The 14,256-nt window shown below is 44.4% G+C and overlaps 1 protein-coding gene across 1 annotated transcript in view; it reads right to left on the bottom strand.

Annotated features, from left to right (window-relative positions):
* LOC119170299 (oxysterol-binding protein-related protein 1) overlaps positions 1-14,256 on the bottom strand; it is a 96,735-nt gene that overhangs the window by 62,858 nt on the left and 19,621 nt on the right. Inside the window, exons 10-13 of the mRNA XM_037421429.2 lie at positions 11,294-11,395; positions 8,973-9,098; positions 5,149-5,361; positions 3,691-3,862 (exon numbers count right to left, since the gene is read on the bottom strand). Of these exons, the coding sequence (XP_037277326.2) occupies positions 3,691-3,862; positions 5,149-5,361; positions 8,973-9,098; positions 11,294-11,395 (613 nt within the window). The remainder of the gene's footprint in view (positions 1-3,690; positions 3,863-5,148; positions 5,362-8,972; positions 9,099-11,293; positions 11,396-14,256) is intronic.

A 14,256-nucleotide genomic window follows, 5' to 3' on the forward strand; every position in this document is an offset into this window, starting at 1 on the left:
CATGCTAATATGTTCATGAAGTTGGCTAAAAATTCTAAGTTTTTTCAGTAGTGTTCATACACCCGCCAACTAAAGGTTAAAGCGGGATTTTATCTTTAACTTCTGACACTTCTATACAAACGCACTATCTATATCGGCATTAACATCACCAACTTTGGTATTTGTGCGTTGTTCGGTTATTGTGCTGTTTAGCCTGCCATGTGCTCGAGTTTTGCGCACCGTTGAATGACTCTGGGACTGTATCTAGTTTTCTGCGGGACGTTTACGTTTTGGCACGATGGGCAAGCACCTCAATAGCTATACAGCTGGCTATAAGTTGAAGGTGATCGAGTTTGCTCTCGAGCACGGGAAACGGGCCACCGGCAGAAACTTCGACGTTGATGAGAAGTGTGCTCGACGTTGGTGCGCTCAGAAGAAAGCCTTGCAGAACACCAATATAAAAAAGCGCGCTTTCCGAGGAAAACAGTGCAAGTATCCCGATTTGAAAGAGGAGTTGCTCCGCTATGTGACTGAGGTGCGGAACGATGGTTTTGCGCTCACTACGGACATGCTGCGCATGAAGGCACTAGCTTTGGCACGTGCAGAAAATATACCAGCCGGGGATTTCAAGGCTAGTGCTGGCTGGGTGCGAAGGTTTCTGAAAAGGAAGGGACTCTCCTTTCGGCAAAGGACCACGCTGTGCCAGCGGCTGTCAGAAGGCTATACCAACAAGGTGCTTAGTTTTCACAAGCATGTCATCGGCCCGCGCCATCAGCACAATTATCTGTTGTCGCAAATAGCGAACGCTGATCAAACTCCTGTGTGGTTTGACTCTTCCGAGAACTACACAGTCGAAGTAAAAGGCAAGAAGAGTGTCGCCGTGCGGACCACCGGCACTGAGCGCCAACGCTGCACCGTGATGCTTTGTGCGACCGCGGACGGGCGGAAGCTACCCCCGTACGTTGTTTTGAAAAGGAAAAGAATTCCCAACGAAGTTTTCCCCAAGGGCATCATAGTTAGAGCCCAAGAGAAGGGATGGATGAACGATGATTTGGTGCTTGACTGGGTGAAAAGTGTTTGGCAGAACAGACCGGGAGCTTTGTTGGCCAAACATTCACTTTTAGTGTTGGATAGTTTCCGCGGCCACCTTACCGGTAAGGTGAAGGAGCAGCTGCGTCGTGTCGGCACAGACATGGCGGTGATTCCAGGCGGCCTCATAGGAATGTTGCAACCATCGGATGTGAGCGTGAATCGACCGTTCAAAGTTAAATTCCGAAGACTCTACACGGAATGAATGGCAACCGGCAACCATGAGCAGATGCCGACCGGACGGCTGAAGAGGGCACCGCTTGCTACTGTTCTCGGTTGGGTATTGTCGGCGTGGAGCTCGTTGTCGACGGACATTGTGTCCCGAAGTTTTAAGGTCACTGGGATATCCAACAGCCTGGATGGCACCGAAGATGACTGTTTGTGGAATGATGGTGCTCCGCAACACATCATCTCGGACTCCGAGTTAGAGGACTCGTCGGGTGACGACGATTAAGCGCACACGCGGCATACTGCAATAAACGCTCTTCGTTCGCTAACTGGTACGTTGTTTTTAGTTCACCAAAAAAAAAGTTCTGTGTATGGGCCGCACCCTGAAAATTGGCCCTCATTTCCTGAAAAAAAAAAGTGCGGCCCTTACACGCGTTTATACGGTAACTCAACCCTCCTCTTTAACGGGGCCCTGCGGCACTATTTGAGCATGTATTTTTCATCGGTTCTTCTGGTGCTGTGAAACTCACTGATATCATTGCGCATGCAGCAACAACGAAATCGACGCTGTTATAATTTTAATTCATGGGACAAACTACCTCGATTTCAGACTACAGCGACACACATAGACTATTTTTGTTATGGGAAATGACCTCACGTCATGTGACATTACGGCAAACACCGTTCGCTTTTGATTGGCTTGATGCGAGAAATAGGGTGCCATATTCATATGGCGGTAGTCAGGCCATATGAGTGAATGCTAAAAACAGCATAAACCTTTTTTATACTTTCTCAGAAAGAAATCATTCCTGTTTCTAAATGATGTATTTTCAGAAAAACAAACACAACAATTAGCCTGCTGCGCTTTTAGCGAGCCAAAAAATGGGACAGACAGTGGGCGCCAGCGTTGCCATAGAGCCGTCTTGCATGCAAGCTGAGAAGTGGCCCCGCCCAAAGCGTATGCATGTATCTTACACAGTGTGACCGTCGGAGTGCCTGCTACCCGACACACGTGGTTCGTAGTAACCATGCTAACGACTTCGTCAAAAAGAGCGGTAGCGACGTATTGTGTGAAGGCCACCATGAGGTGGTGACACTTCCGAAATGTCTTCATGAGACGTGCGCTGTGATTGAAAGCAGTTTTTGACGTCAGCAGGCGAGTGAAATAAGGCTTCTCGTCATTGTCTGCTCGAGTTTTGCACTTTGAGGACTCATAATTTCACTTTCTGTGCACCAATTTCCATCATTCTTGTTGTATTCGTCTCAGTGATCATCGTTACACACATCATGGTGATAAATAAGGCTGTTCCAAAATTGTCGCAGTGGCCCTTCAACTGTCATGCTATGGTATGCTTACAAATAAGATGTTTACATCTGGACATCTCCAGGAGTCTGTGAGATCGCCCTAGCTATTAAACCATAGCCACATCTACTTGAAAAAATTCAAGATACAACAAAGTTTTATGCCGCTCGTATGACGTCATTATGCGTACTCCATCCGGATTTTCTTTTGCTGCAGATGCATATATGGTCCAAACATTAAACGTATACGAGCTGTCAATGTACCTAATGATGTCCCTGGTAAAAGGAAAGTAGGATGAGTACCACTAAACGCTGGCAAATCAGATAGATAGATATGTGGGGTTTAACGTCCCAGAACCATCATATGATTATGAGAGACACCGTAGTGGAGGGCTCCGGAAATTTCGACCACCTGGGGTTGTTTAACATGCACCCAAATCTGAGCACACGGGCCTACAACATTTCTGCCTCCATCAGAAATGTAGCCGCCACAGCCAGAATTCGAACCCGCCACCTGTGGGTCAGCAGCCGAGTACCTTAACCACTAGACCACTGCGGCGGGGTGCTGGCAAGTTAAGGGCAAAGAATTTGTCAGATACACGATTGCAGAACTTGTGCAGGTCAACTTGCTTGTACCCATCTGCTATCATGCCTAAAATAAACCCAAGTGCTTACGTTCTACAGATGTTATCAAAACACCAATTTCACGTTTCCAACTAAAAAAAGCTGAATGCACTAAAAAATTTCTGTAAACTATTTTCTACAGCGTTGTTGTCACTGGTTTTATTTGCTTCCGAAACTTGTCAGGACACAAATTTGCCCAGGCCAAGCTCCCTTCTGGAGTCCTTTTATAAATAGAATATTACTAAAAGTAAGGTCCGAGACTGAAAGGCAAAAATATTTCTTTGAAAACAAAAACTTATTCTTTATTGAAACACGCTGCAGAATTTGTAATGCTGCAGAATGAACATAGATTAGTGAACATCAAGCAAAATTTATGAAGTTGGAAGACGTGCGCATTCGTGCAGAAACACCAGACGGACACCATGGCAGAAACGCACAGCATTTACTGAAAACACCACATGTAATGACTCACTCACTATTTTTCAATGCCAAGTAGAGTACATGTGCACAGGAGTCTCTCCCACTCACCCCCTTCATAGGCGTCAAAGAATTCGTCTTCAGAGTCATCTCCCGGGATGTGGTTGAGGCGTGGATTGCTGAGAGTGCACTCCAACTGGTGGTGCTCCCTCGCGAGGACGCTGAGGCTTTCCTGCAGAACACGTGACCGCTCCCGCTCTTGTGCCAGCTCAGCCGCCCTGGACTGCACAAAAAAACAAGGCACCAAAAGCCTTGCTAATATTTTTAAATGCCGAGCTATACCTCCTTTCTTTTGCTTTTATTTTGGCCGGGGGGGGGGGGGAATGGGGGGATCTGAAGTAAGTGCCAATGACCAAGCAAGCGCCCCCCCCTTCCCTTCCTCTCCTGCGGGCACTATTTTTTAATGATCGGCATCACTTGTGTAAAACGAACTACAAGAATGAGTCCACTGAATGAGTACCTAATGTTACTTATAAAATGCTTTATAAATAAAACATTTCATTAGAAACATGGATGGAATCGTTCATTTTAGGCGGTTTTCCCACTGCCAACTTGAATTTCAGTTCAAGAACAAACAATCCCCCCACCCCCCACCCCCCCCGCCCGAGAGGTGAACTGGCTTGCAGCATTCAGGTATGAAACCAATCATACTAGAGGCCATTGTTTCATTTAAGCAGCAGTTCTGTTTAACAGATTTTCATTTATTGAGAGGACACTGTATACTCTTCACACTCGGGTAAAAGTAGCACTCTTTATTTTCTAATTTTAACGAAGCGTGGCCTTTTACAAGGGATAGGGTCTTGGGTATTATTTTCTAGACTAGAGCATGAAACTAACATAATCACTTGGTATCGCACACCACCAGAAAAACGAGCACTACCCTCTTCATGAAGAGTCCATTCGTTTTTCCACAGGCAACGTGCAATCGTCTATTCATCTCCACTACTACTACCACTGCTGCTTAAGCTTAATTCAATAGCAAATTCGTGAATTAAGCCATTTTTTGCATTACCCATGGTGTTAGAAATTTAAATATGATAAAAGTTAGATGAAAGATTGAAGTTATAAGTGATGAAGAATTCTTGAACACGAGGTCCCATTAGAGCCAATCTTTTGAGAAGCATTCTTGGCTTTTTGTAAGTTGCAACCTTGAAGAAGACAAGAATGCTTGTCAAAATATTGGCTCCAGCGACAACCCTTGTTCGATAATTTTTTGTCCATGCTGTTGGAGGAACTTCTTACACAAAGGCTTTTAACAGTAATTTGAAATTCGTTGGTTAGAATATGCTGTTACGTGGAATATTTTGGAGGGCATTTCTGTTCCTCCATATTTGTTCTTGGTTCCATTTTTCATGCTCTCCATATTCTGAGCAGTCAAGTTGCCATTGCAGCACTTATGCAGGCACAACCATTACACGAGCAAATACCATGATGCTTCTGTGACCAGTACTGATTGAGGAAGCGCACCCACATAAGGGAAAGGCGAGCACTAGGATGAATGGTACTTACCTCTTCCTGCTGTTTGAGGAGCAGCGTGCACTTCGAAAGGCTGCTGGTAACGGACCGGGACAGCAGCAGTAGCTCGTGCCACTGGGACAACAACTCCTGGCAGGGGCCTGCCAGGCCTAAGCGGTGGGCGTCCAGCAGCTGCACCAGGCTGGCATGCAGCGAGGTTGCCCTGTCCACACCGCGTTGCAGAAGCTGCTGCTGGGCCTGGGCTGTCTGACAAGAGGCGAGGCAAGAAAAGAAACTTGGGGCTGCTTCTCATGTTCACAAATACCCAATTCCAAAGGCTTGGTTAGTTGGTCACTGATATAACGAAGCTTGACTGCAGCACTTCAGTCGAATACAGCTTAAGTAGGGATGGGCGAATAGTATTCGATCGAATCCCGCACATCACAAGCATTAAGAAAAATTTAACCAGTGTCTATTACACCAATGCATTTTAATTTTCTTAATAAATTTGTAAATACAGTATTTATTTATTTTGCATAACAGGGCAAAAGTAACAATTTTTGTCATTCGTGACTTCGTTTACAAAGTGACCATGGCTCAATACCCCCACGTCTTGACTCAAAATGTGCTTTGCCCCTTAAAAAGGGGGACGTGGCAATGGGAATTGTAAGCTCAGTCAAAATGTTCAGTTTTTCAATTGATTGTATTCTGTAATCCTGAGACCATGGCATGTTTTACATCATAGTGTGATTTTAGACCAAAATAAGTAGTAGCAAATGAAAAACAAGCATTTTACTGGAGGGCCGTCGTCAAAAGCTATGTTAAAACTGGGCATAGCAAAATGCAAATTTGAAGCTTTCCCTTGGCACAGATTTCATTGGCATCATCATAAAGAGGACAGATTGTAGCTCAAGATAGTATCAATGCATTTTTCCAATAAAAAATAAAGCAAGCTTTCTTCCCAGTTTCGTTTTATCAGTTTCTAGCTCCAATATCTTTGAGCTTCATTTTTTCAGCTTTCATTTTTTGAGCAGTTGCTGCCAGTCATTACTGTGCCATTTCATAACAAATTAAGCTAAAGCCATTCCGTTTTCTGCACTTTGATTGTGAGACATTGGTGAGTGCCGTAAAGCTGTCCATATTTGTGTGCACATCACACACACTATTGTAATTGGCCTTTTGTAAAAGTTGTTAGTAAGACAATATGCCCAGGACATTTCAAAAAAAAAAAATGTGTGTGCTTATTTAAATATTAAATATAAACCAATAGCATTACGGCACAAAATGAACCCTTGTGATTATCCTTATGCAAAAATTTTGACAAACATGTGTCTAATTAGCTAATTATTTCGGGATGACCACGAGAGTCTATCAAGTGCTGTAACTCAGAAGTTATATTAGATAGCTCAAAACTGATTTCAGTTATGATATCAGCACAACAAATGACACCTGCATGCCGAATTTCATCTTTTTGGCTTCATAAATAACAAAAATAAGTTTTATTGCCACGTCTTCCCTTTAAAAGGGTACTGACACAAAATTTTGCGGTTGAGATAGCCTGCGGGGTCGATTTGCGTGAACATACGTATATCTTCTGCAAAATATCAACAGGAAATACAACTTAGAAGGTATATTACATTAATTTTGAATGGCACTTACCACCTGATTATGAAATTTATTGCCATCTCACATCAAACATTGCTCGATGATTGGTTTATTTAAAAAACAATTGTATTCGTATTTGATTAACTACTACAGTAGTTCTCAAATCGGGGTCTGCGGACCCTAGGGGTCCGAGAAGGCATTTCTAAGAACCGCGAAACCCTCACCCACTTTTTTTAACATTACTTATACATCTGCAACTCTGTTTAGGCGTGACTGTGTCACGTATTGATGAACTGTCCAAAATGAAGTGATGTGGCATGTTTGTGTAATGTTTTTGGTAGCAATAAAAGGCACCTGTTTTACGATCCAGTTGTGTTAATTTACCTATGTACCCCCATCCCCTCCACTTCAAGAAGTCCGCCATCACTTCCGCCAGTCCACAAGGGGTCCCGGACACATTTATGATAGAGAACCACTAGATGATTTTTTTTACCCCTGTTATATTGTTTATGCCACTGTTTTTCTTTGCTAGTATTTTAGCTAGCGTTGCTTTTATCAATTTACTCGTCTTTCTGTTTTCACTGTTACTGCTAATTGAGCAATTTTCGTTACCCAATCTTGAACAGGAGGTTCTCCTGCAGCCATGTGCTTTTGGACCTCCTTCTATATATATACTTAGTACGATGTTCTCTTTTCTGAACTAATAACTGAAATAAGCTTGAAACTTGAAGTTTGCGTGAGCCATCGACTTCGTCGTGCCATTGACACCCTTGAAGCGCACCCTTTGGGGACCCCCTACTTTCCTCCCCTCACCACGCTGCAGTCAATAAAATAAGTCATGATGATGTCATAGCCGGCATTTTTCCTTTGCTGCTTTTGTTCCTGCAGTCTACACTTCTCTGCGGCTGGTTGCGAGTGCGTGGCCGTGGCACAGGCTTCACACGTTTTGTGTTTGGTGGCACTGCAATCCCATTTCCTATTCAAAAGTAATTCTTAATGCGAACCGTGCGGAAGTGCGCCACAGTTCTCTGTGCTGATGTGGTCAAGAGCTGCACATGCTAGGTGGCGATAGCTGCCCTCGGTTCTTGGAGCTCTCTCAAACCGAAACTGAAACTGGTCGATAATGAAGGGCCTGTAATTAATTAACTGTAATGTGCTGCAGCTAAAGATGTGTCATGCCGTGACTGAGAGGCCTCCAGCAACACATAGCAGCAGAGAAGCATGAGGCCAGAGTTCTTGTGTCAGTACCCCTTTAATGCTTACAGCCACCACCGTCACTAAGTGCACATGACAAATTTTTTGACAAAACAATGGCTGGCAACTGATTGATCGTCCATCGCAATGTAGCGAGTTTTTTGCCATCTCATGGGAAGCTTTCCCTACACGAATTTTATGGCGTTGCACGAGCTTTGCCTGAAAAAAAAAAAAAAAAAAGCTCATGAGTGCTGCATTCGCAGCAGACAAAATTGTGATCACTAAAGCCATAATCAGGGCCCATGCAGCTCGGATTGGAACGCATGAGGCCTACACTCGTAATCCAAATGAACTGCTGAGCACCGCATCTACAGCTGGATAAACCTGCTGTGTTATAATGCACAATGATGAGTGGCACCGCCGCCATTCCAAGGTATGCACCCGTTCCAGTTGTTCATGAACGCCTTTTTCCTTCCTTTGCATTGCATATTTGTAGCACTCGGTGCTTGGCGAGCTCCGAAGATTGTGCGACTTAATCTGGTTGCAGCCAAAGTTTATGCCATTAAATAATTTACCCGCCACGGTGGTCTAGTGGCTAAGGCACTCGGCTACTTGCTTGCAGGCCGCATTTTCGATGGAGCGAAAATGCGTGAGGCCCGTGTGCTTAGATTTAGATGCACGTCTAAGAACTCCAGACGGCCAAAATTTCCTGAGCCCTCCACTACAGCGTCTCTCATAATCATATGGTGGTTTTAGAACATTACACCCCAACAACTATGATTATTATTATTATTATTATTATTAAACGTACGCTACTTGCGAATACATATGCTGCTTGTGAATAGAATATACAAAATTGAACGATGTGTTGAATGCTGTCCAAACTTTTGGCTGCTGTATAAAATGGCTTTATGGGACACATGATCAAGAATGCTTGAATCGGGTGTCTCTTACAGAATTGAGATATTTTCTGGTGTTTAAAAACATGATCCATTCACTCAACAACACCAAAACTACCGAGAGATGGTGGCCACTTTGATTCTTTGGGGAAAGGTGGTGTTTTGGGCAACCAGACTTACCGACAAAACGTCTTCAATGGAGCCCAGGGGCATGGGTTCGTCCTCCTCACTGTCCGAGGCATGCAAGCCCTGATGCGTATAGTGCCGGCTGAACTCAATGTGCTCTTTCAGCTTTGCCACCCACTTCTGTACAGAACACAAAGATGGCAGAGATATTAATTTGCATGTGAAAGGCACTAAATCAAAACTCTAAAACGAGAGTAGACACAACCTTAACCCATACATGCCCAGTGTCCTACATGTAGGATGGTGAAACTTTTCAGTGTAACTCTAATGTTTTTTCTGTAAAAAAGATAGCGCCACCTAAGGTGTGTTAATGATGCCCTGTACTTGTCACATGCAAGTCTAAGTGATCACTGGGCTACGAATAGCCACGTGCTTGCAGTCACAAAATGGCTATTTCACGTGCATGTAACTGAGTGCCATACCGCAAAAAAAAAGTAATACAGTCGAGCCCACTTACAACGAACCTGAGCCTGACACGCCATCAGTTCCCTGTATCCCGAAGTTCGTAGTAAATGAAACACAGCTTTTAAGAAAGTTGCGAGTGAAAACACAAATTTTTTGCCCAAAATAGTCCCTGATGCATGTTTCGAAGAGGAGAAGCGATAAGGGTGGTCTCGAGTTTATTTCTAACGGCAGCGTGCTCTTCGCCGAGGCCCGTGGCATAAGCTGCATGAGGCACTCGCTCCTAAGCTTCGTAGTTCTCGCAATTCGATACCTCCAAATCCCTTTTGCTGCGCACTTAATTCACAATGCCCTAACCCGTGCACGGTTCCGCGGTGTCGGCATCATCATCAGCTCTAATTAAACCATCGCAACTAATGTCCCACCCGCTCTGCCAGGTCGGAGACGATGACCCGCTTCCACAAATCGCCGCCGGAGTGGTCCTGTTCGGAATCTTCAGGCTCGGCATCGGGCCCGACGTCGACAATGTCGGCCTCGCAAAAACAGTTTCGCGCTTGTAGCCGTCACCGCCGCCCAAGAAATATTCACCATCTCCACAGCTGTATACCGGGACGCCCGAAGCGGCAAGTTGGCTGCCAGGTGGTCAACAGCTATGAGCAAGTGCTCAGCAACGCGGCACCTAATGCGCGGATTACGCCCAAGACAAGCGGTCACATTTTCGACGTTTTGTTGAGCGGCAGAAAAAGGCATGCAAAGCCTCTTGCCCGCTATCCTAACCACACACGCACACCGAGAGCGAGCAAGACGCGCACACGCAACACACATTCCAACACACACGCAACACACATTCCTAATGTACCTTGATGTTGCAAGAAAGTATGAGCTTCTCGTCACCTGGCCCCGTAGGATATCGTGACATTTGGACAGCAGTTCTGCACTGTTGCTCCATTGATGAGGCAGGAGCAGCCATTTTGAAGGTTTTGTGATGCAAGAGCGGCTATTTTAGAAGAAGTTCTGGCACCTGACGTCATGACAATCAGCCAGACTGTTGCATGAAGTCACCCTGATTAGTACTGTATCCTGATGTCAAGCTAGTGCCCATGTCGGTAGGTGCACCATGTGAAAAATGACTAATATCGAAATAAGATATCTCAGAATTTGCCAAGCTTCAAAGTTGCTCAGAGCAGTCCCTACATACGGGATATTTCCATGGCAAAGTACATTCACCTGCGAAAAATTGTGTCAGTGCCCCTTTATTGAAAGCGAGCTGGAAATGAAGCCAGAGAAAATGTATAGAGCATTATTTGTAATATTTTAAATGTTTTGTATTTGCGATATAGAAGCGAAGAAAGTAAAGTGTGTCAAAAGACAACTTGCTGCTCGCAGAAATCAAAACTGCAACCTTCTGTTCTTTAAGTTCGGTCCCTGCCAGCCGCAACCCGTCTTTTCGTACACTTTTACTTTTTTTCACATCTATACATCCAAATTACTACAATACATTTTAAACAGCCTAATTAACATCCTCTGTACCTTCCTTGACTTCACAATCTACTGGTTTTCATTAAAATTGTGTCAAACAAAAGAAACAAGCCCTCGAAATTCCTTTCCTCCATTACAACTACAGCAGAGTGATATATCAGTGCTGTTTTTATAAACTCGGATACAGCAAAACAATAGTATATATGGGTCATGATAGACACGACAATAGAGGAAAGTATTTTGAAGCATTCGAAAAAATTTCCACAAAAATATCAGAAAAATATTCGATTTAATTCGCCCTTACACTTTAACATTTGAATCAACTTCGCACCCAAAATTTTGCTATTTGCACAGCTCTATTAAAAACCGATTTCACAGTGAACTTGAGCATCACGTTAGTGATGTTATGTAAGATATAAGGAAACTGTCGTTACCATGCGGTCCACCTTGTCATTTTCATCTGGAGGAACAGCCAGCCTTTCAGGAGGGTCTTCAGGAAACATTACAGAAAATGCTGCTTCATCACCAGGATCACACTGCAAAATGAGACAAATGGGCAAAACGTTAAGGCCTCCTGAAGGAAAAACCATATGTACATTTTAATACCCTTATGAACAGAATGGTTTGCAACTTGGTCCTTTGAATTTAGGGAGAAGCAACATTCTATTTGCTTGAGTGAAACTGCATCGTATTTGCTTTTGCCGTATCAGAAAGCAGAGCCTTATGTTTTCGTTATCTTGATGATTAAGAAACCAGCTATGAAACAGCAGGCAAGACAGCTATGATGCCACTTATAGTGACACTACTGTGCAGGCTGAAATATGACCTAATATATTAAATTCTGCACGATAAGAGATGACAAGGCAAATCAAATATAGGCATTGCACTGAAAAATTAACCCTTGCATATTTTAAAACAAAAGAGAAAGCTTGTGTGTGAATAGAAGAGTGTGTTGGAGTGCTTAAGAGCACCAAAGTGAATGAAAATTGTAATAGAAGGCTCACCCATTCTGTCTCTTTTAGTTGACTACCATTCACACGCTTGCTTGCGACCAGTACTGTCTAAAGCACCATGGAAGTTCTACTTATTATATTCAAAGTTCATTTGATTTCACAGCCTGCTTGCTATAAAAATTCCAGTAAACATTTATGATTTTAATGCTACATCAGCAGCGAGGAGATTTAACCAGACCATGATACTCTTATACATGCTATGCTAATGGACTGGCTGACTGGAACATTTAATCAAGAAAAACATTGATTATGATAAACAACACTAAAGAAGGGGCTTTCAAATTAAAAGTAATGTTAACGACCACCTAACTCAGAGTAACCAGGAATGTTGAGAGCTTTTAAATCCCATGATACTCGTCATTCCAGCATGCATACTGAACTTTCTTCCATCTTCTCAACTGTAAAGCATCAGCCCATTCACAGACGTTCTTGCATTCAAAAGCCAGTACAGTTTATGCTCGTTATAACGGACCCGAGTACAACGAACTTTTGGATACAACGGACCATTATTCAGCCTAAGTTTGGTATGTGTACTAAATTAATGGAGCGAGGTTCAATTTAACGGACTGGGATACAATGGACTATCGGCCAACGTGGACGAAATCAGCGGCATTTTTTTTTGCGAAATTGCACGCATGTAGCGGACTTTTGCCGCATTGACACAGTCTGATAACAAATTTGACCACACCGCTTTCTGCGAGCTAAAGCCACGGTAATTTTAATTGCAGCTGGCAACATTGGTGGCTTTCGACCAAGCCAAGCCTCCAGCCAAGCCAGTCTGAGAGCACGTTGGCGACTTTATGCACGAACGTAGCTAGTTGACGCCATTTTGTCGTCGTGTTCCTGTGCTTGACTATTATGTCTATTCGCTCATTTCGACGTAATGGCCTCCAGAAAGTGGAAGCAAATTTTGCTGAATGACAAGCTCAAGATAGTGAATGCGGTTGCACGCGGTAAGAAACAGGAGGACATCGCAAAAACAATGAGACTGTACAAGCAGACTGTGAGTTCAATTGTGAGTAATAAGAGTATTGCTGGCAAGCAAGTGTTGGAAGAAGTTAATCCCAAGCGCTTCAGGCTCCGCGAGGCGACGTACCGAGATGTCGAGTCCGCACTACTCGTGTGGCTGCGTGATGCCCGATCTCGCGATATTCCGGTGAACGGATTCTTACTGAAGAAGCGGGCCGAACAGCTAGCTGTGGTCCTCGGACACGACGGCGTCCCTTTCAGCGACAGATGGCAGGAGTGCTACAAGCAATGGACTATTGGCTACCGTGAACTATCACGACGTCACATTCATGCACGTTTGCGGTGAACCCAATAACGTGAGTGTCACCGCCGTCACCGAATAGCAAACCAATGAGCTACCAGTGCTTTTTGCCAGATACAGTGAGAAGGACACATTTAATGCAGATGAAAGTGGTTTATTTCATAAAGCCAAGCCGAATAGGACCAACACGGTTTCAGGCAGTCACTGTCACTGTGTTGAGCGCTCCAAGGAGCGTTTGTACGTGTTTTGTTGTAACATGACCGGCACTGAGAAGAGAGAACTGTTGGTGAACAGGAAAGCCAAGCAGCCTCGCGCCTTGCAGCACATAAAGAACATGCCAGTTGAGTGGACTGCCGATATAAAGGCATGGATGATGAAGGACATCTTCAAAGCCTGGCTATTGCAGTTTGACCGAGAGATGACAAAGCAGAAGAGGAAGGTGCTACTCTTTCTGGACAACTGCTCCAGCCACATGAAGCCACCCCAGATGGAAGCGATTGAGCTGGCCTACTTCCCGCCAAATGGGACCTCGATACTGCAGCCGATTGATCAAGGGAGTCGTACATTCCGTGAAGGTTGCCTATCGTACTCGCCATGTCGAACTCCTGCTCTTTGAAATGCAGAATACTAGTCGGGCGTCGAATATAGACGTCAGATTTCCTGTGGAAGTGTTCGGGAGCGTTTGGCAGCAAGTCAGAGGTACAGTAATTAAAAATTGCTTCAAGAAGGCTGGTTTTCAGCAGTATGATGGCAGTGCCAACAACAGTGCAGATGAAGAGTCCTCCGTCCGAGATGAAACATCAGACCCGTTGGTGTGGCCTCAAGTCAGGGAGGCATTCGAGGCAGACAGCTTCTCTGCGACACATTTGACAATGGCGTCATCGACAATGAGGAGCTGACTGATGAGGAGGTGAGAGCGACGATCGAAGCCTGTTCTGAACTGTCATCAGTCGACAGCGAGCACGAGGACGAGTCCCCTGCAGTAAAGCTGACTTCACAGCAGGTGATTGACCGCATTGATGAATTGAAGGCATACTTCCAGCTGCAGCAAAACGACTGTAGTGTTGAAGTGTTGCAGCTGAGTCAAATGTGGCACAAAGTGATAACATAATCG

This window comes from Rhipicephalus microplus, chromosome 2 (genome assembly GCF_043290135.1).
Source record: "Rhipicephalus microplus isolate Deutch F79 chromosome 2, USDA_Rmic, whole genome shotgun sequence".
NCBI classification, from domain to species: Eukaryota; Metazoa; Arthropoda; class Arachnida; order Ixodida; family Ixodidae; genus Rhipicephalus; species Rhipicephalus microplus.